Genomic DNA, 20,492 nt, shown 5'->3' on the forward strand with positions numbered 1-20,492 from the left:
TCATTTAAGAATTTAAAATTATTCCAGTTGCAAACATTTCTCATTTTTAAAGTTTCCATCTATCATTTATATTTTTTGTTTTATTTCAATTACAATAAACAATTTTTAATAGTTTTATATAATTGCAGTTAATAATGCAAATAAGGAACTAGGATGCGGTTGATCATCCTTGTAAAATAGAGCTTTATTGTGCAAATACATATTTCTTAGCTTAATCTGGAAATAACTTAACATATTTTTTCATGTGATTGCGTATACTCTCAGCAATCTGGGCATCATTTTTCATTCTATTGTAGTAGTCCAGGAAGAGTCCATCTGGATTTACCAGGTAGATGATGATGGTGTGGTCCACAATGTAATCCCCATCCTCATCTTTAGGACCAGCGCTGGCATAGACCCTATAATCCCGTCCTGCATGCTTCACTTCCTCTGCAGTGCCCGTCAATCCAACCAGCCGTGGATGGAAATCTTTCACGTACTTGGCCATAGCAGCCACGTCATCTCTCTCAGGGTCAACAGTGATAAAAAGTGGCTGGACAGGGGGCAGGCTAGGGTCTTTATCCAGAATACGCACCACATTGGTCATTTTATCCAGCTCGTCGGGGCAGATATCTGGGCAGTGGGTGAAGCCAAAGTACAAGAGAACCCAACGGCCCAAGAAGTCGCGTTTGGTCCTGCGCTGTCCTGTGTGATCCAAGAGATGGAAGTCTCCCTGTCCGACAGCCACTTTCCTCAACTGCTCCAGTCTCTGTGTCTGGATCCTCTGTTCTTTCTCCCGGTACACATACCACCAGGTACCAATAATGCCACCTCCGAAAAGCAGTGTCACAACCAAACGTGTACGCAGCTTGATCCCTGCCAACGAGCCGGAGTTTGGAGTTTTAGAGGAGTCTTGAGAGTAAAAAGCTCTTTGTTCTCCAAATAAAGGTGGTAGACGGTAATGTGGTGGAGGAAAACATTGAGCTGATGTTCTAAAGAGAGACTGATGGGTCTTTTTGAGAGCTCTACATGACGGGGACAAGGCCTTCGGCATATATTGAGAAAGTTTAGTTATTTCTCTCGTTGTTGACCGCAGGATGCTCCATGACATCACATGCCATTTGAGTCCTCTGAGTCTCAACATCCTCAGAACAACTGATGGAGACAAGAAAAAAAAAAAGAGTGGAGTGAGCTGAACACTCAAGGACAAATGTGCTTGATGAACTACGATTTTAATCAAGGTTCTAAATCCTGGAGATCTGCCTTCCCACAGACATGCTTTAATTTTCAAGTGAAAAGACCTTGATTATCTGGTAAGTTACATCAAGTGTTTATTTAGGGTTTGAACTAAACATGCAAGCAAATCTCCAGAAACAAGACTATAATAACACCCCTATACCCGTATGTATTATGAAAGAATATAAGAGTGTACAAACTCCCATTGCAATCTCTTTATTCACCGTAGACACTGGAACAATGCTTAGTTATCTATCTGAACCAATAAATAAATAAACAATTTTTCGTCTTATTTTTTATAATACTGATAATTGCAGTTTATCTTGTTTTGTTATATTAAATAGACAGTATAAAAATAAACAAATAAAAATATCGAAGGATTTTAAACTCTCACTGAAATACACGTATTCCATGTCAATGACAATATTAGCAAGCTAGCTCTGTGAGAGAAAAAAAATACTTTAAATCACTATCTTTGGTCGGTGGAAATACAGGACTCGTGGTATATAAGCAAAATCACGGTTAAAATACGTTTAAATGTTACTAACCCTACAGGTACAGTCGTCTGTCCTCACTACAAGATACAAGCTTGAGCTCCGCATGTGACAGACAACCATGCAGACGATTGTACAACATTCAAGCTGCGTGAGTCTTGTGTTTCGAGGTCGCAGATTCAATTAAATAAAACGTTGATCGCTTAATTTGATGTGATGTGAAAATTTTTGCTTTAAATAAAATATAAATATTTAACATATTACATTATTTAGCAATAAGTATTAATATTTGTTACACACACACACACACACACACACACTGATAGATTCGTCATTTAAGGTGTTGCCGAAAAGCCACTAGATGGCAGGTTGATAAAGTTGAATCTTTTTTTTTTTTTTACAGTATATGAGATGAATAGTTGAGTAGAAATGTGTAAAATTTGAAAGGTTTATTTATTTATTATGGTATGGAAATTGTAGAGAATATACACGGCTTTACATCCAACACACAAGAAAAACAAACACAAATGGACTACATATTGTGAATCTAAAAGTCGTTATATTCTTTTACAGTTGAGACTGCGGCGGATAGCAAGTTTAAAAGAATGGACCTACTTATCCTGGAAATAATCTGAGACCTTTCTCTGAGTAGTTGTTGTAATTTATACAAATGCTGTTTTTTTGTTGTTGTTTTTTTTTCTTCTTCAGATCAGACCTTAATCACATCGTTGTCAGAAAGTACAAAAGCAGATTCTCTAGAAAATGTAATTTTGCGTTTGTTCGTGTGTGAAGTTGAAGTGTGAATTAATTATTTCATTCAGCAAAGATGTATTAAATTGATGAAAAGTGATAGTAAAGGCATTTATAATGTTACAAAAGATTGCTATTTCAATCATGAAAAAAATGTATCACGGTTTCGGTAAAAAAAAAAATTGGCCTAAGCAGCACATCTGTTTTCAACATTAATAATAGTAAAAAAAAAATGTTTCTTGGGCACACAATCGAAAGATTTCTTAAGCATCATGCGACACTGAAGATTGGAGTAAAGATGCTGAAAATTCAGTTTTTCCATCACAGGAAATATTTTGATTTTAAAATATATTAAAATTATTATTTAATAAATTATAATATTACAATTTTTTACTGTATTTTATATCAAATAAATGAAGCCTTGGTCAGCACAAGAGACTCCTTTCAAAAACATTTAAAAATCTTAGCAGCTCCAAACTTTTGAACAGTAGTGTATTGTGATGTGTCATGTAACCCAAGGTATTTTCTATTTAGGGTGTTTTTGTCTCTGATTAGATCGTATAGATCTCTACATCAGAAATATCAGCTCCAGTCCCGGATGCTGGATCCTGTGAAAGATATCTGTTTTGTCTGGTGTCCAAAACCAGTAAAACTGTCAACAGCAAGTATTTTCTAGTATCCAAAACTATTAACAGCCTCAGCCTGAGAGTTGGACAGAGAAAATCAGGGAAGAGCAAAAGCAGGAGACTAAATAATGATGATAAAAACAACAGAATTTATTCAATAATCTTAGTTGCATGTGTTTCAATGCTCAGACTTCGTCTGACCAGTGCAAATCCAACAAGTGGTATTATACCAATGCACAAGCAATGGAAAATTACTGCTTCAAAACATTCCGAGACGTTAAAAACACTGAAATGGAGACATTATCTTACTCATGAAGACAAACATCTAACAAAACATTTAACATGTAAATCAAGTAATAATATAAATAAATTAAATTATAAACTACACAAATGAGTAATGATTATAAAATTCAATCATATAAAAACAAAAGAAAATAGAACAACAGAGATGTATGGTTGCTCTCTTAAAGTAACACACACACACCAGTTGCTACTGAGAATCCTTAGATTCTTCATCGGGTTTGGTCCTGCGCTGTCCTGTGTGATCCCAGAGATGGAAGTCTCCCTGTCCGACAGCCTTTTTTTCCTCAACTGCTCCAGTCTCTGTGTCTGGATCCTCTGTTCTTTCTCCCGGTACACATACCACCAGTTACCAATAATACCACCTACGAAAAGCAACGTAACAACCAAACATGTACACAGCTTCTTGAGTCTTCTTCAGGAGTCTTGAGGGTAAAAACCTCTTTGTTCTCCAAATAAAGGTGGTAGACGGTAATGTGGTGGAGGAAAACATTGAGCTGATGTTCTAAAGAGAGACTGATGGGTCTTTTTGAGAGCTCTACGTGACCGGGACATGGCCTTCGGGATATGATGTGAAAGTTGAGTTATTTCTCTCGTTGTTGACCGCAGGATGCTCCATGACATCACATGCCATTTGAGTCCTCTGAGTCTCAACATCCTCAGAACAACTGATGGAGACAAAAAGAAAAAAGAGTGGAGTGAGCTGAACACTCAAGGACAAATGTGCTTGATGAACTACGATTTTAATCAAGGTTCTAAATCCTGGAGATCTGCCTTCCCACAGACATGCTTTCATTTTAAAGTGAAAAGACCTTGATTATCTGGAACAATGCATAGTTATCTATCTATACACGAACCAATAAATAAAGAAATACATAATTATACCCGTCTCCTGTTGGTCCTCCACATCCTTCAAGTGCTGCAGGTTGTGATGTGGAGGCGCAGCGGATCGACCTGCGCAGACCCATACGCAGCAGAGTGCGGTGCACTGTGTATTGCGACACATTCTTCACATTACCATCATTATAAGTTTGTGTGACTTGTGCCACAGTATTCTTTCTGTTGTCTCGGACCAGATGGGTTAACCTTAGTTGCCCTCGTTCATCGATGAGCCTTGGGCGCCCAACACCCTGTCGCCGGCTAGTGGTTTGTCCCTCCTCGGACCACTGTTGGTATATTTTCACCACTGCTGACCGGGAGCAGTCCACAAGCTTTGCCGTTTCAGTAATACTCGTACCTAGTCGCCTTGCCATAACAATTTGGCCCTTTTCAAAGTCACTCAGATCTTTATTCTTGCCCATTTCTCCTGCACCCAACACGTTTATTCTATGCGGTTAGCTACTACAAGCAAGCGGCGAAAGACTTGTGTTTCGAAGTCGCAGATTCAGCATAAAACGTTGATCGTGTAGAATTGCTGTAATTTGAAAAGTATTATTTAAAATAATTAATGTTTTACGTGTATTACTTAGTAATAAATATTAATATTTGTTACATACACAGATTTGCAGATTTGTCTTTACAAATGTTGCCGAAAAGCCGATAGATAGCAGGTTGATAAAGATGAATGGGAATGTGTAAAATCGGAAAGGTTTAGAAATTGTATCGCATATACATAGTTTTTACGTCCAACACTCAAGGAAAGCTAATCAAATTAATCCAGAAATGGTCTTCCTGTTCATCATCATAGAAGATGCGTATTAACGTCAATTTTGCATTAATTATGCATAATGTATGGGTCGTGCCCCGAGCAGTGGAGCTCGAGTCGTATCCATAACAGCGGATTCAAACACAGTAGCTCGCGCACACTCCGTTGGAAACATGGACCCTTCACCAGCGTCCTACTACGGACCCCTGGATAAAAACAACCCTGTCCTGTCAGCATTTCAAAGTGACCTAAAAGAGTTTAAAGCGCATATAAAGAAACTTTTAGGTTCTCCGAACAACGACAACCGATCCTACTCCAGGGGGTAAGAGACAAACAAGACAAAAAGAGCTAAAACCTTTAAAAAAAATAATGTCATTGGTGTTTTGTATTATGTTTTATATTATTTTATTGACGTTTAAGTATAATTAATGTACTTTGTTAACTGATAGGTCCATAAAACTGTTTGAAACATGGAACAAGTATAGATCTCGCCTTCCTCCATCTTATTTCGAAGAGCACCTGTTGCAAACCGCTGATTTCCTCCTTGACACTAAGGTAATGACAACTGTATTTTTATTTTTACCCTTTTTTGTCACAGTTACTTCAGAATGTATTTTGCTACCTTTCGTTTTCATTAATTTATCAATATAATGTTTTCTTTATATAAATACTCTTTATAATTTCTTATAAGCTATACAGGCTTGCTCTCTGGCAAGGGTACAGACTCTATCTTCAGCAGTTTTGCACACTCAGCCTGGAAAGCATAAGAGATGTGGAGCACTTCAAGCAGTCCTTCTTCTCAGATGGCTTTGGTTCAAAGAGAGCCAAACTTACGGTTAGAGATCCTTCCTGAAGTACATTTAGCTGTTTTCAATATAAATGTTAGTTTCTTTAATAAATTGTGTGGTTTGATTCATAATGAATGAACTTTGATCCGTGTGTCTGTTAGTTCCGTGCTCTTGAGGGAGAATGCCAATGCATCTTCTATTTGGAGAGAGAGAAAAGCGCACTGCCAGACCAGGGTGGGCTTCAAAAGTTGCTGAGCATCCTGGGATTTGTGCGCATTCTGATGCAGGCTGTTCTGCCTGATGAAAGTTTATGCTGGATCCTGTACAATGGTATTTTCAGCAGCAATATGTCTGGGTGCTGTACATATCACACTGACAATACGTGATGATGTGACTTGTTTTCTATATTTCCTCAGGCTCGTTACACATGTATAACATATGCAGGTTCCTGATGTCAGCAGGCCATGCTTCACAGGTTCTCAAAAACAGTTTTACATTTTTTGTAACACTTTTAAGGATAACAATACTGTTTACAAAAAAATATATTTCAAATAAATTATGTTCTTTTGAACTTTCTATTCATCAAAGAATCATGAATAAAAGCAGAACCACTGTTTTCAACACTGATAATAATAATATGTTTCTTGAGCAGCAAATCGGCATATTTGAATGATTTCTGAAGTATCATGTGACTGAAAAAATTGTCATTACAGGAATAAATCACTTTTTTTTTTTTAAATAGAAAACAGTTATTTTTAATTATAATAATATTTCACAATATAAGCAGCCTTGGTGACCAAAGGAGATTTTTTTGAAAAACATAAAAAAAAATCTTACCAACCCTAAACTTTAAAATGACAATGTACCTAAACCTTGTTAATATTTCAAGATTAACAGATGACCAAACTAGTCTAATTTTGTTTACCTCAGGTTTTTATACAATACAAATAAGCAGAAATATAGAAAAAAGAAAAAGGGGAAAAGAGTAAAAAAATGCAAATAATAATAATCATGTTAGTGAAGTGAATATGTATAAAGCAAATCAACAAACTTTCTTAAAAATATAATTGACAACATGTATTACATTTCTGTGAATCTAATCCCTTCATGTTTGGAGCAAGTACTTTTTTTGTGCAAATTATGTACTTTTGTTTTTTAATTTATTTTGGTCTTCGTTCAGGTTTTAGAGTACTTACTATGGGCATGCACATGTCTAGAGACTTCTGTTCCTCTGCTGACGGCCAACTTCCTGCCATGGAGGTCCACACTTTGCTGTGCTGTGTGTGAATGTTACTTTCATGACTGTGCTTCAGTTCAGGCAGAGGTGGGTTTCACGCAAAAACAGTGTCTAAAGTTGCTCGATAAATCATCTTATAGCTTTATGACGGATATCGGAGATCACATAGGTATTCTGTCATTCTTGCCTCTTGTTGTGCCCTTACCTGGCGTTAGGTGTTTGCGCGCCGAGCCCTTGGCAAGATCAGCGAACTGGCCAAGCTGGAGGAGATTACTGGCTCCCAAGTGTCATTTGAGACCCAGCAAGCTTATAAGGAGGCCACAATAAAAGTGAGAACTGTAGCTTAAATGAAACATGCTGTTGTTTTTATAGTTCTTGTATTTTAACTACTATATTTTCATGCCTGTCTTGAATCATGTTATCGCTCCATTGACGGAGAGAAGCTTGCAGTGATGGTGTTTAAGCGTTCAGTGTACGAACCCCGCAGGAAACCGAAAGGCCTCTTCAAACCCAAACAGAAGAACCATTTGAAAGAGCTACAGCTAGTGAGTATTCACTTTAATGAGGTACGATGCCTCTTTTCCCTAGTTCTTTTCTAATATCTATTCTATCTGTTTCCCTTATTTCTCTCTGCAGGCTCCATGGCCTCGCACGCCAACCGAGCGTATCCTGATGGAGATGTTTGAGGGAAATGCTGCTCGGTTTCTGGCTGTGCTGGAAGCTCTGCATGACAGCTCTGTCAGGCCTCTGCAAACCGGCATGCCTGAAGAATTCGAGGTCCAGGATGTGGTACTGGAGCTAATTTCGGCTGGCATTAGCTTGTTGTCCGGTAAACTTTTTCATCCTCTCTGCCCATGTGCAACTAAATATCAATTGTAGAGTGTAAATATCCCTTCTTTTTTATTTTTTTTGCAGCATTTGGTGATACTGAACACACTTTTGATGAGAGCATGCCTCCCTCTGTGAATGCAGTCACTCCTACCTCCTCTCTCTTTGACATGGCTGTCGCTGGTGAGTCCTTGAATTTAACTGGCCATTTATTTTACTTCACTCTAATTTGTGTTTGCTCAGGGTCTCTATTTTGTGTCTCTCAGGAAATAGTAAGATCGCAGTAGATGCTGCGGTGAAGTTTGTTAAGCAGCTCTTCAGATATGAACAGTGGAGCACGTTCAGCTCGCTCTCTTCTGCACTTATGTCAGCGCTAGCTGTGAGTACATCTGTGATACGGCTTAAAAAAGCCCGCCAGACTGCTTTATTTAGTCTCTTTCTTGGCCTGTTCACAGAACATGGAGGGCTGCCCGTTTAGGAAGTATGAGCTGGAACTGAGGCTTTTGGAGGCTGTGGAGCGTTTGTTGTCCACTCAAAGAGTTAATATCACCATGAAAGATGCTGCTTTTGATCGTCAAGCTGGTACTAATCAAGAATTTAATAATTTCACTCATAGGAATAATCAAATAATTGAGATTTTTATTAATTCATTGATTAATTGATTGTATTTTATTCAGTTATTTTTTATGTACTTTAATAAAAAAACTTGGGTTATATATAGGGATAAACCGGTATGAAAATTTTGGTCGATACCGATAACTGATAATTCTTTATATTTGAAAGCCGATAACCAATATATTGGCAGATAAATCGAAAACCAAATTTGTATAATTTTGAGAGCCTGATTACAGAAAACAAAAGTCTCACCATTAAAATCTATGTAACAAGCACACAATTATAATGTTCTTATTATACTTTTATGTAGCCTATATGACAGACTTTTGTTGCACATATTTTTCTTTTTGAAGTTATTTCAATCATATTTCAATCAAATCAAAACCATCATGCCGAACAGTGCGCATCTGAAGTGTCCCATCTGAAGAAAATAATTCATGATTTATCGGCTTTAATATATCGGCCAAATTTTCTTATCGGGCCAATAATGATAACATTAAAAATTAACATACTGTATATCAGCCGATACTGATATGGTGGCTGATATATCGTGCATCCCTAGTTATGTACAAATCTTTATTTTAATTTAAAACAAAAATAAAAATAATTCCTCTTTTTTTGTTTTATTCCATTACAGACAAGAATATTGGGCCAGCAATCATGACAGATGAATTTTTCAATCTTATTCAGACACTTCATACTTGTGTCTGCAGGACAGACAAGGTCAGATCTTTCTCTCACACTGTCTGAAGAGGTCATGGAGCTGTCGTTGGTAATCTGATGTTGTGTATGTGTGTGCAAACAGGATATCCAGCCAGATGCAGATTTGGTGTTGGACATCGTGCTCTTCTTTTGGGCTAAATGCAAAACAGTTTTTCAAAGAGTGCAGATGAGGCTCTATGACCCTGTGCACTACCGGGGAAGGATGGCAAACCAAGACCAGGTTGTTATTCCAATAAACATTAAATCTAAAATGATTATTATGAGCAACTTGATTGCTTTGACATGATTGCTTTGTACATTTTAAAAAGCATTAATTTAGCTGCTGCTTTGTAATCAGTTGCTGAATCCAAAACATGTAACATTGTGTTTTTATGTTCTGTAGTGGATGGAGACCCTGTTCTTGCTGTGTGAAGTGGCCCATGAGCACCAGCTGGCTGAAGTAGACTTCTTATTAGTGGCTGAAATGACTCTCAGAATTGCCATGGTGTTGGAAAGCAGCATGGATGCCCCGCAGTCCGGGAGAAAAACAGGTACTATTGTTGCATTCCATTTACCTCAGAAGAGGGATGATGGGGTTGGGAATGGCGTTACAGCACACAGGTCATAAAACTAAGATGGGCACTTCCAGACAAACCTTTGTTGTGCTTGCTTTTTCGGAATACATAAAAAAAAGGTATTTTCCACAGATAATGCCGAAGTATCTTGTCCACAAATAGAGGTTGGATAGTACTGTGTGCACCACTAAGTTTAATCAGACACAGACAAACGGAAGTGCTATAAACAACATATTACTACTGTTTCACTATGGTTGATGCACTGAGCAGCCATATTGGATTCTAAAGTCGGGTTGTTGCTGTTTCCCTGAGTTTCCCAGTCACAACTCCGACTTGAGGGGGTATTCCAGTTAAAAGTTCCTACTGGGGACTAGGGATTTTCCACTTCAGAGGGCAAATGGAACAAATATGTGCCACAATGAGGTTTAACACAACCCCGGTCTATACACAATTTTTGTAAACATGACACTGGTATTTATGGTAATACATATAATAAAGTAATGGCTGCTGAACATTCAGCTTTGACATCACAAGTATAAATTACATTTTAAAATAAATTCAAATAGAAAATGGTTATTTGGAATTGTCATAATATTTCTAAATATTTCTAAAATATATTCTATAATATCTTTTGAATCAAATAAATGCAGCCTTATTGAGCATGACAGACCTCATTGAAAAACTTGTATTGTGTATTTTGCACTTTTAGTTATATATTTAAGTTTGTCCCCTTGTGTTTTTTTCTGTAGCCTCCACTGTAGATAGTGAAGAGTCCATCCCTGTTAGAAAATCTGCAAGCTCCTTGTTCATGGTATGTTGTCCTACAAAGTAGAAATAGAAGATATAACTCTACTTAAAGTTTATAAGCGGTTCAGCATCATTAGATTTAACATTCAGAACAATTTAAACAAGTAAAAATACCTTAGAATCTGAGAATGCCATTTAAACCAACAAAATCTCATGCAGTTTTATGGAATTGAGTCAGGTTTAACCATAATAAAACTTTATTTTAAACATGTCTGCAGATGTCCCGAACTGAACAGCTGCAAACTGCATTGGATTTAGTGGAACGAGGTGTGGATTGTGTGTCCAGAGGCAGGGCCAGGTCACTTAATGGGGGTTCTGCTGTCTTTGACAAGTTGTTTATGCAGGCACGAACATACCAAGTTTTACTTCCTACAACACAAGCTCAGTTACTTCCTGTTACTTTATATACAGTAAGCATGCTTAATAAAATGTGATGGCTGTCTTAACCACAGAAGTTTGGTGATTACAAGAGTTCAAAGAGCAGCAGAGTCCCAGAGAGCAGCAGTATCACTGACCTTACTGCCCTTTCCATGGATTTACACCTAGAGCTAATGGTCATTCAGCACAGACTCACTCTCAAACTATCTGACTCCTGGCCAGGTCAGAGAGATGTGCAATCTTTCAACATTTGGATAAATGACATTTAAGCGTGTCACTGAATGCATCATATTTGTTCTCCTCAGAAGAGATCAGTTTGACGGAGAGTAAGAAGTCACATACTAATCGAGTGCAGACCTCAGAAACAAACAGACCTATAGAAGGTGAGTTTCAAAACAGAGTAACATGAACAAAACGTCTGGGTTACATATGGTAACCCTCGTTCCCTGAAGGAGGGAACGGAGACGCCACGTTGAGACCGACGAATAGGAATCTTGCTAGAGAGGCCAATCTACTTCGAGTGAAACTAAACAAGCCAATTCACATTGGCGTGCAGTCATTTGCATCAGCAGTTCAGCCATGCAGTGCGGGTATATAATAAGCAGCTGGTGCGATTGCACTTCAGTTTTTTGCTGAGGAGCCGAGCCGATAAGCTGGCTGCCCCAGCGGCCCGCAGCAGATGTGGTCTCCGTTCCCTCCTTCAGGGAGCGAGAGTTACCATATGTAAACCAGACGTTTCTCTTCAGTCGGTCAGTCGACGCCACATCGAGACCGACGAATAGGAATCCCTACCAAAGGGCCACAGCTGCTGACCCCATCCAGCGCCCTGTGCAAGCCTCTTGCCCCTTCTTGCCTGGAAGGATGATAGGAGAGGGCTTACACAGAGTATGTCTGTTACTGTTGTTTCGTGTTAACCAATACAGTTAGATTCTTGGATAACACTGGGAAAGCGTGCCCTTTCTGTTAGGAAGGAGAACGCTGCAGAACCCACTTTCTTCCCCGAAGGAGTTATGTGGAGATATACATATGGACTAACCCGAAGGTTGTACTGCATATGAAATACTGGGTGACTTAGCCCAAGGGAAAGACACGGGCGTCCGTTTAGGAGCAGCCGTGGAAGAAATACACACATGGGACCCCCGCAGGGTCACACATATGAGACCGGTTCTCAGGGATCCCTGGTTCTCAAGGATTCAATGGATAAAGGCGTGGAGTGAGCATGCAACTTGAGCGGGCAGGGCATGCCTTGTACTTGGTAAGCCAAGGCGATGGTATCCTCTATCCAGTGGGCCATTCTCTACTTGGAGACAGCCTTTCCCTTCTGCTGGCCTTCGTAACAGACAAAGAGCTGGTCTAAGGTTCTGAGACTTTGACAGGCCAGAGCAAAGCCAGGGCTGGGTCTGCCTCCTCCAGGGGCAGCACTTGCAGGTTCACCACCTGGTCCCTGAAGGGAGTGGTAGGAGCCTTGGGCACATAACCAGGCCGGGGTCTCAGTACAACATGGTTGTCACCCTGCCCAAATTCTAGGCACGATTTGTCTAGAAATGCCTGCAGGTCCCCTACCCTCTTGATAGAGGCCAGTGCAACCAGCAGCAAAGTCTTCATGGAGAGAAGCTTTAAGTCTGCTGATTGCAAAGGCTCAAAGGGAAGCACCAAGGAAAGGTCCCAAGAGGGTATGGAGGGGGGTCGAGGAGGATTTAACCGTCTCACCCACAATGGTATTTTCCATAATGGGTACATGACTCATCCACGAATGCTGCCTCAGCATGTTCTATGCCCAGACATGCAATACAGCGCTCGTGACCATCCCGTGATCCCAGGTAACGACCGCATCCAGAAACACACAGGTAGAGTGTCATCTTTAAAAAGACGCACTCTACCCGTGTAAGCTCTTTTAGGGGACTGCCCTCTCTGTGCTGAAGCACGCAGGGGAACAGTCGCAGCGGACACGGACAGGAGTTTCTCTCAATGGCGATCTTACCAGCCGTAAGAATGGCCTTTCAGCGCTCTCATGGCACACCTTACCAGCTGTGAAAACAGCCCTTTTGTTTTTACTCAGTTTTTCTACAGGCAACAAAAGATAGAGACAGAGAGAGAGAAAGAGAGAATATCGACCCCACTGCCGCGCTGTATTGCCCGCACCAGCCACGAGAGATCCTCCTGAGAACTTGTTCACACTCTGTTTAGATATCAGCATCGAAGTGCTCGGCTCTTCGATGCTGAAGTGCAATCGCAACTTCTGCTCATTATATACCCGCGCTGCGTGGCTGAACAGCTAATGCAAATGATTGCACGCCAATGTGCATTGGCTCGTTTAATTTCTCTCTAGCGAGATTCCTATTCGTCGGTCTCGACGTGGCGTCAACTGACCGACTGAAGAGGAACAGAATGTCAGTTTTACCCAGATTTACTCCTTAACAGACTCTACGGAACTTGAAAAAATCAAGAAGAATAAGATCTCTAAGAGTGTTTTCCTAGCGCAGAAGGCCTTATTGGCATTCAGGAAAGACCAGACTAGTCGAGAGACCAAGAAAATACTTGAGGTCAGTATATGATGTCAACTCCAAACATTTGGTTCCACATCATGCTGCTGGTTTTGATTTTCAGATAACATGATTTAACCTGTCTCTTTTTCCAGGAGGCCATAACGCTGATGGAGAAAGCCGAGCTGGAAGAGAGGAAGCTGGTTAGTTGTACATTTCCTTCAGAGAACAGTTTAGGACTGGCAGAGAAGAGACAGCCACCACCAACCCCAATACTCCTGACACGATCTAACTGCTCCATGATCTTCACACCTGCGCCATACGCACTGGAAGAGGAGGTTGCCACCTCTTCATCTATAAACATAATTCTGAAATCAGTCAATGGCTCTTTGGATTTATTCACTGTGATATTGATGTGTAAATGCTGAAAAACATCAATTAACTTTTATCCTGATCTAGGTTAGCTGGTATTGTATTTATGGAAGAGATGCAGAGGGTATCAACCTAAAAGTACGACTTAAAGACTGTTACCTACGTGGGACTGGAGAAATGGTAGGGTAAATGCCACTTTGACATATCAAATCACAAGCTTAACTTTTTAATGTCTGTATTGTTCATTCATACTCAGTAACTGAAATGAAATTTGTGTTTCAATCAGATACCTGCCAAAGGTGAATGTTTACTTCACGTAAGCGGGTTGAAACCTGATAAGAAGTACATTTTTGCTGTGGGTGCTTTTGATTCTCAAGGCAAAATGGTGGGCGGAACCATTGGGGAGACCACCAGGCCTCTACTGGCCTCCCTGCCTCTACCACTGTTAACAACCTGGGCCCACATAGCTCAGGTACGTGGATCGGAATTTTTTGTGTGTCTCCCAAAATATCCATCCACATTCCTTTATGCCAGATTTTATGTTGTTTAGGTGGCTTATCAGACAGGACTCCACAGCCTTGCCAAAAGAGCTTGTAATGAGCTATGGAGCCACTTTACTCTTCCTTCAAGCTCAAATCCTGAGGTTCCAGAGCTGGAACAAGAAGCCAGTCTTGAAAGGCTGGCTCAAACAAGGTAGAAAAATGCACAATTTATTTTGAGTATAAATTAATATGAATTATTATTTGTGAAGGTCTTGAATAAAGTATTAATAATATATAATATAATATAATATAATATAATATAATATAATATAATATAATATAATGTGTCTTATTATATATCTGTTCCATTTGTGTTCTATTTTTCCTTTATGCAGGCTCCGCCCAGAGACCCTACAGTTTTCTTCTCCTCTCCTACAGCAGCTGTTTTTCTCCACTATTTTCATCCAGACAGATATTCACATCCAAGAGGGGGCACTATTCTGTGACAGTCTCTGGGATGGGGGGCCTTTGATCTGGGGCCAGGTTAGTGCCTACAAAGGGAAATGTGCCTTAAAATTGGTTATATAAATCATAATAAGTGATAATGCAGCCTAGTTTTTCTCAAGTAATTCACCCTTGTCCTTATAAATCTGTTCTGTCGGCACATCCATCACAGGAGGCCAGGCTTGCAGAATGTGAACGGATGCTGGTGGCCATTGATCTTGCTCTGCACCTCAATGACAGCGCTGGCACCCTGCAGGCTGTAGTAAACTGTTACGGCCTTCTCGCTCCATTAATCTTCAATCAGATCCCTTCAGAGCCTGTCATTGAGGTCACTACTTTTAGAAATGTGCTTGATAATACTTTTATGTCAGTGCTAGCTTGTCTTGAATCTTTGTTTAGATTTGGTTCGGGTTTAGGGGGAACATTTTATTAGAAGATCTATAATTTCATTATTAAATCAGCTGTTTATATGATGGATTTGCCAAAGCAAAGGTGAATTTAGATGCCTCTGTGTGTTTCAGATGCTTCTGAAGTGCTTTTCAGTACTGCTGGAGATTCCAGAAGTCCTCAAGCAGAAACGCCCTGCTGCCACCACAGAGTCCCTGCAGCACATGGTTGCCTGTATGACATATTATTTAGCCAAGGTAGTAATTACATATAACAAACTGCTCACCTGTTAAGAAATAATATAATATAATCTTTAGATTTAAGTGTTTTTAAGATTGTGAGAAACAAATTTATTTGTGTCTGAACTATTTCCTCCAGCATCCTGTATATTTCACTTTTGAAATGATTGTGTTTGCATGTGTTATATATGTATGATGCATTTCTGTGTGTTTTTAGAGCTTGCGCTCCACTCAGGAGAGTGGCATGGCATCATCTGTGTTTGAGTCGGGAAAGAAACTACTTCAGGAAATCACTGAGCCCCCTCTGCAACCCGCCAAACAAACATCAATGGAGCAGGATGGGGTATGGGATTTGCTTGGTTTATCATAGATAAACTACGTCTCATCCGTCCTTCGGATGAGAAGTAAAACCGAGGTCCTGACTCTCTGTGGTCATTAAAAATCCCATGGCACTTCTCGTAAAGAGTAGGGGTGTAACCCCGGTGTCCTGGCCACATTCCACCCATTGGCTCTATCACTCTCTCTCCTATCCACCTATATCTGGTGTGTGGTGAGCGCACTGGCGCCGTTGTACTGTGGCTGCCGTTGCATCATCCAAGTGGACGCTGCACACTGGTGGTGGTTGAGGAGAGATCCCCTGTCATGATTGTACAGCGCTTTGGGTGTACAGTAGTACATATGAAAGCGCTATATAAATGCCTCATTCATTCATTCATAGACCCTTTGGGATAGTATGCCACATATTCTATCTGCGCTACATTCATAAGTACTAATGACTGTGTGTGTGTTTGATTTCCAGAAGAAGACAGCTTCCACGTATGATGAGGATCCCAGTGAACAGCTAAAGATTTTAGAGGCCATTGTCATGAAAAACATGCAAGCAGAAACATTAGGAAACTATGGTGTCACTTCCTGTAACAAAACAGGTACATGTTTTTCATATATCTCAGATCAGAATGGCAATATATACATTTTTGCCATATAAAGAGCTTGTTTTGTAATTTTAGTTTGTTGTGGCCTTTGTTGCAGGGTCTCATGGATGTGAGCTCACTGGACAGGAAGACCCTGTCGTACTCTACATGGTGATTGAAAACAGCCCCCTCCAGCATGCCTTTGAAGAGGGTATAACGCAAACAACACATACTAAAGAAAATCTAATTCATTGAATGAGCTATCATGCACTCATTTTCTGTATTTGTGTGTGTGTTTGATTCAGTGATGAAGTTCAAGCAAATGTCTTGTTTTTTGGAGTTTGTTGTGCACTTGCTCCAGAAAGCCCTGCTAGAAGATGAGCTGGATTTGGTGTTGCGGTGGGAGCAGAACATCTTGAACTGGCTCAGCAAGTGAGTGTGTCTCTGTTTGGGTCCATGTTTGCGATGTGTGTTGGTGTTTTGTCTTACATTTCTTTGCTGTCTGTAATATTGCTAGACGTGACGATGCTATGTTCGTGCTAAAGAAACACTCGAGTGTGACAGGAGAGGAGTGGAAAGAGTTCACAACCTCTGTGATAGAGTACAACACAGAGGTAAGCTTCTGTCACTTAAAATGCGGAAACACACTACTTATCTCTTTCAGTTTGTAAATGCCATTTAACTACATTTCAGAAACAAAAAGGTGGCACCTTTTGGGGTAAGAGGAAGTTGCTACAGAAAAGACTACTGATTGCATTCAAGAGCCAGAACTCTGAAAGGTAAAGCAATTTTCGGCCCAGTTTGCACAGTATTGAAACATTCCATATTTAAAATGTATTTTTAAAGTGTACACTAGCGTTCAAAGTTTTTATTTATTTATTAAGTCTCTTATGCTCACCAAGGCTGCATTTATTTTATAAAAAATACAGTCAAAATTTGTGATAATTTTTTTTCTGGATCTTTGATAAATAGAAAGATTTTTATTTGAAATAGAAATCATTGGTGACAATGGCCCTCATTTATCATTCTTGCGTAGAAACTGGCGTATATGTTGGCGTAAGATTATGCTTACACTCCTCTCACCGCCTGATTTATGAAGCTGTGCGTACCTTTGAAATCCAGGTGTACGCAATACCTGCCCTTGATAAATGCTGCGGATGAAAACGATCGTCATTAGAATAACACGCCCCTATATATTCAAGGCTCCGCTTCCCCCACGCCCTCATTTTACGCCATGGACACACGGAAGACGGCAAAGAAGAGAAACTTGGATGAGCAAATGACCTATCACAATGCATTATTTTACAGCACGTGTTTTGAAACAATTAGCATTTAATTTCATATCACGTCACATGTATTGGGGTGAACAATAGTGATGATGATGTAATGTGGAGTACCATTCATTCACATTAATAATTGCATGACAATTTGTAATATTATTATTATTATTATTATTTTTATTATTAATGATGCTTATTGTTATTTAGAAGAAGAATGTCGTTATTATTATTATTTTTATTATTATTATTATTTAAAAGAAGAAGAATGTAATTTTTATTATTTTGTCAGTCTGAATTATTTTTTGGTCATTCAAAGCCTTTCATTACTGAACCCAGTCCGTGCGCACCTGCCGGGCCTAACCCTGGCCTAACCATCGTTTCAAAGAATAGTACAATACAACGGCGAGCGCGTCGAGTATAAACGCCTCGTTCGTTTGGGGAGGTGCGCGCGCAGTCTGCGGAGACTCGCGCTGCGGAGCCAGGCGAAAGTATAAACAAGGCTTGAAACGTCAGGTAAAGCGCACAGGCTCACAACTGAAGGAATACATATGCCTACAAATCAAATGCTTTGGTAAAGTCACACAAATTAAACATTGAAGTCCACGTTGCACAAAAATAAACACTGAAGTTTATAATTACTATGCTGTTGTTTTTTTTACAGTGGGTCATAATATATCATATCTTTTAGTTTGTCAGTGCGTTTTGTGGTGTTAGGAATTGTTTTTCTGCGCATTTCCACACTAACTCAAAACGTGCGTACACCACCTCCTGAGCTGGCGTAGGATTTGAGCGTGCCGTACGCCAACGTCCATATTGATAAATCTCAAAGTCACCGTGGTTTTGGGTGTACGCCAGGTGTACGCTGGAAATTTGGTGTACGCACTTTTGATAAATGAGGGCCATTGTAACATTTTTATCAATGTAATGCATCCTTGCTGAATAAATGTTTTCTTTTCTTTACAAAATCTTACTGACCCCAAACTTTTGAATAGTAGTATACATGATTACATATTTCACACTTTGTCTGTATTTTGCTTTTGTTTCTCTCAGAGAGGTCAAAGCTGTGGACATCCTGCTAAATCAACTTGGTGCTCTTATCAGAAGATATATGCGCCTTTGGAAGCTGAGGCGGATGCGCTCTGAGGATTCGCTGTGGCGTTGCCATGTCAATATGAGCCTGGCTCGTGCGCACCTAGGCATGCTGAGGAAGAATCTTGGACCACCTCCCCAGCTCTGGTATGCAGATCCAACAGAAAAACTGTGAATAATGCCAATGTCTGGGTCTTCGTCTTTACTCTGAATATCAAGTCTATTTTATATGTCCTGTTAAAAACCCTTATATTATTGGTTTCTCTGAACATACTCGATTGAAACTTGAGCTTTTTTCTATCCGTTCCAGTTTTAGTCATCTATCGCAGTCTTTCTTCTCTCTCGCTCATTGTGGAATGCTGATTATGTGGAAGAACGTTTCACTGCAAATCAGGCCACCTGAATTGACTCTTCCATGTCCCAAATCTGTACCTCGTCCTGGATCCTGTGCTAACAAAAGAAAAGTGAAACGCAAAGTTAAACACACTAATCAAGGTGCGGTAAAGTCTCTTTAGCGTGACAGCTGAATCTACACTACCGGTCAAAAGTTTGGGGTTGGTTAGATATTTTGAAAGATGTTTTGAAAAGAGTCTTCTCATTTATTTGACCAAAAATACAGTAAAAACAGTAACATTGTGAAATATTTAAATTTAAAATAACTTTTTAAAGATGAGACTGAAGACTGGAGTAATGATGCTGAAAATTCAGCTTTGCGTCACAGGAATGACATTTTAAATGACATTTATATACATTTTTATGTTTTTATTTTTTTTAATGTCATTTAAAATGTTAATCCTGTGACGCAAAGCTGAATTTTCAGGATCATTACTTCAGTGTCGCATGATCCTTCAGAAATCATTCTAATATGCAGTTTCTTAACTCTGCTTAATATTTTTGTGGTATCTATGATTAAAAAACAATTCAGTTTTTTTGTTTTTTTTGTTTTTGATGAATAGATTTTGCTAGATTTTGCTGAATAAAAAAAGTTCAAAAGAATCGTATTTATTTGCAAAAGAAATCTGTGTAACATTATATATGTCTTAACTGTCATTTTTGTATTAATTTCTTTAAAAAAATCTTACTGACCCCAAACTTTTGAATGGTAGTGTAGATCATTATATTTAGATGCAGTGAATGATTGTTATACCTTTCGCTACATTTTCAACAGCACCAAACACCAGTGATGAGGAGTTGAACTCTACAGAAAGTGAAGTGGAAGGTGAAGTGGACTCGACATTTCAGCACACCCACAACCCTGAAGCTGATGACGCTCCTACTGGTCAAGCCACCTTTCATTTACTGGACACACTTGACAAAGCCTCTATATACTTGCGCAGAGCTATGGTAAAATGCAGTTTCATTTTAATAGGTCTAATTTGATACACTCTTTTTTTTGTGTGATTTTTATCAACGGCATCTCCCATTTTTTAACATCAGGTGCTAGCACATCGCTGGAGTCACTGGACAACTTTACAGTGGGTGTGTCGGACTCTGTGGGACCAAACCAGCACACTTGCCCTGATAATAGAGCGAGCCCAAGGCCCTGATGCCCATGCCAGACAGCTGACGACAGAGCAGCTCTATACAGTGATCACTCCTCTACTGGTGCTGGCCTCAGATCTTCTTATGGATATGATGGAGAAGCTTAAGGTTAATACACATCACCTCTAAAACAGTGGCTTTTTGACTTTTTGCCCACTGTCCAAGGCCCCCTACATAATATAATATTAACTATATAAAATCTGGGAGTGTCAGTATAGGTACATTAATTTACCACAATGCATT

The 20,492-nt window shown here is 39.5% G+C and overlaps 3 protein-coding genes across 3 annotated transcripts in view; 1 reads left to right on the forward strand and 2 right to left on the reverse strand.

Moving 5' to 3' along the window:
- Positions 1-163: 163 nt before the first annotated feature.
- sco2 (synthesis of cytochrome C oxidase 2) lies at positions 164-1,861 on the reverse strand. Its single transcript, XM_082166193.1, has 2 exons — positions 1,764-1,861; positions 164-1,134 (listed from the first exon to the last, which is right to left on the reverse strand). The coding sequence occupies exon 2, from the start codon at positions 1,121-1,123 to the stop codon at positions 212-214; it is 912 nt and encodes a 303-aa protein (XP_082022319.1). The 5' UTR covers positions 1,124-1,134; positions 1,764-1,861; the 3' UTR covers positions 164-211.
- A 1,353-nt stretch (positions 1,862-3,214) lies between these two features.
- Positions 3,215-4,796, reverse strand: LOC309497583 (uncharacterized protein). The gene is made up of 2 exons (XM_082167871.1): positions 4,271-4,796; positions 3,215-4,053 (listed from the first exon to the last, which is right to left on the reverse strand). Exons 1-2 carry the CDS (start codon positions 4,684-4,686, stop codon positions 3,924-3,926), a joined length of 546 nt encoding a protein of 181 aa, XP_082023997.1. The 5' UTR covers positions 4,687-4,796; the 3' UTR covers positions 3,215-3,923.
- A 172-nt stretch (positions 4,797-4,968) lies between these two features.
- The window catches only part of cfap54 (cilia and flagella associated 54), a 36,193-nt gene continuing 20,669 nt past the window's right edge, over positions 4,969-20,492 (forward strand). Inside the window, exons 1-37 of the mRNA XM_082167771.1 lie at positions 4,969-5,352; positions 5,480-5,585; positions 5,722-5,865; positions 5,980-6,148; positions 6,235-6,293; positions 6,999-7,142; positions 7,271-7,384; positions 7,499-7,600; positions 7,692-7,884; positions 7,971-8,066; positions 8,150-8,262; positions 8,339-8,465; positions 9,136-9,221; positions 9,304-9,441; positions 9,604-9,751; positions 10,525-10,586; positions 10,801-10,926; positions 11,035-11,182; positions 11,266-11,343; positions 13,382-13,503; positions 13,599-13,781; positions 13,903-13,995; positions 14,102-14,287; positions 14,366-14,508; positions 14,693-14,840; positions 14,974-15,129; positions 15,323-15,445; positions 15,645-15,770; positions 16,227-16,353; positions 16,457-16,549; positions 16,644-16,770; positions 16,856-16,952; positions 17,032-17,117; positions 18,669-18,854; positions 19,018-19,202; positions 19,876-20,051; positions 20,145-20,357. Of these exons, the coding sequence (XP_082023897.1) occupies positions 5,117-5,352; positions 5,480-5,585; positions 5,722-5,865; positions 5,980-6,148; positions 6,235-6,293; positions 6,999-7,142; positions 7,271-7,384; positions 7,499-7,600; positions 7,692-7,884; positions 7,971-8,066; positions 8,150-8,262; positions 8,339-8,465; positions 9,136-9,221; positions 9,304-9,441; positions 9,604-9,751; positions 10,525-10,586; positions 10,801-10,926; positions 11,035-11,182; positions 11,266-11,343; positions 13,382-13,503; positions 13,599-13,781; positions 13,903-13,995; positions 14,102-14,287; positions 14,366-14,508; positions 14,693-14,840; positions 14,974-15,129; positions 15,323-15,445; positions 15,645-15,770; positions 16,227-16,353; positions 16,457-16,549; positions 16,644-16,770; positions 16,856-16,952; positions 17,032-17,117; positions 18,669-18,854; positions 19,018-19,202; positions 19,876-20,051; positions 20,145-20,357 (4,959 nt within the window). The 5' untranslated portion in view covers positions 4,969-5,116. The remainder of the gene's footprint in view (positions 5,353-5,479; positions 5,586-5,721; positions 5,866-5,979; positions 6,149-6,234; positions 6,294-6,998; positions 7,143-7,270; positions 7,385-7,498; positions 7,601-7,691; positions 7,885-7,970; positions 8,067-8,149; positions 8,263-8,338; positions 8,466-9,135; positions 9,222-9,303; positions 9,442-9,603; positions 9,752-10,524; positions 10,587-10,800; positions 10,927-11,034; positions 11,183-11,265; positions 11,344-13,381; positions 13,504-13,598; positions 13,782-13,902; positions 13,996-14,101; positions 14,288-14,365; positions 14,509-14,692; positions 14,841-14,973; positions 15,130-15,322; positions 15,446-15,644; positions 15,771-16,226; positions 16,354-16,456; positions 16,550-16,643; positions 16,771-16,855; positions 16,953-17,031; positions 17,118-18,668; positions 18,855-19,017; positions 19,203-19,875; positions 20,052-20,144; positions 20,358-20,492) is intronic.

Source organism: Leuciscus leuciscus (genome assembly GCF_965113295.1).
Source record: "Leuciscus leuciscus genome assembly, chromosome: 4".
Lineage (NCBI taxonomy): Eukaryota > Metazoa > Chordata > Actinopteri > Cypriniformes > Leuciscidae > Leuciscus > Leuciscus leuciscus.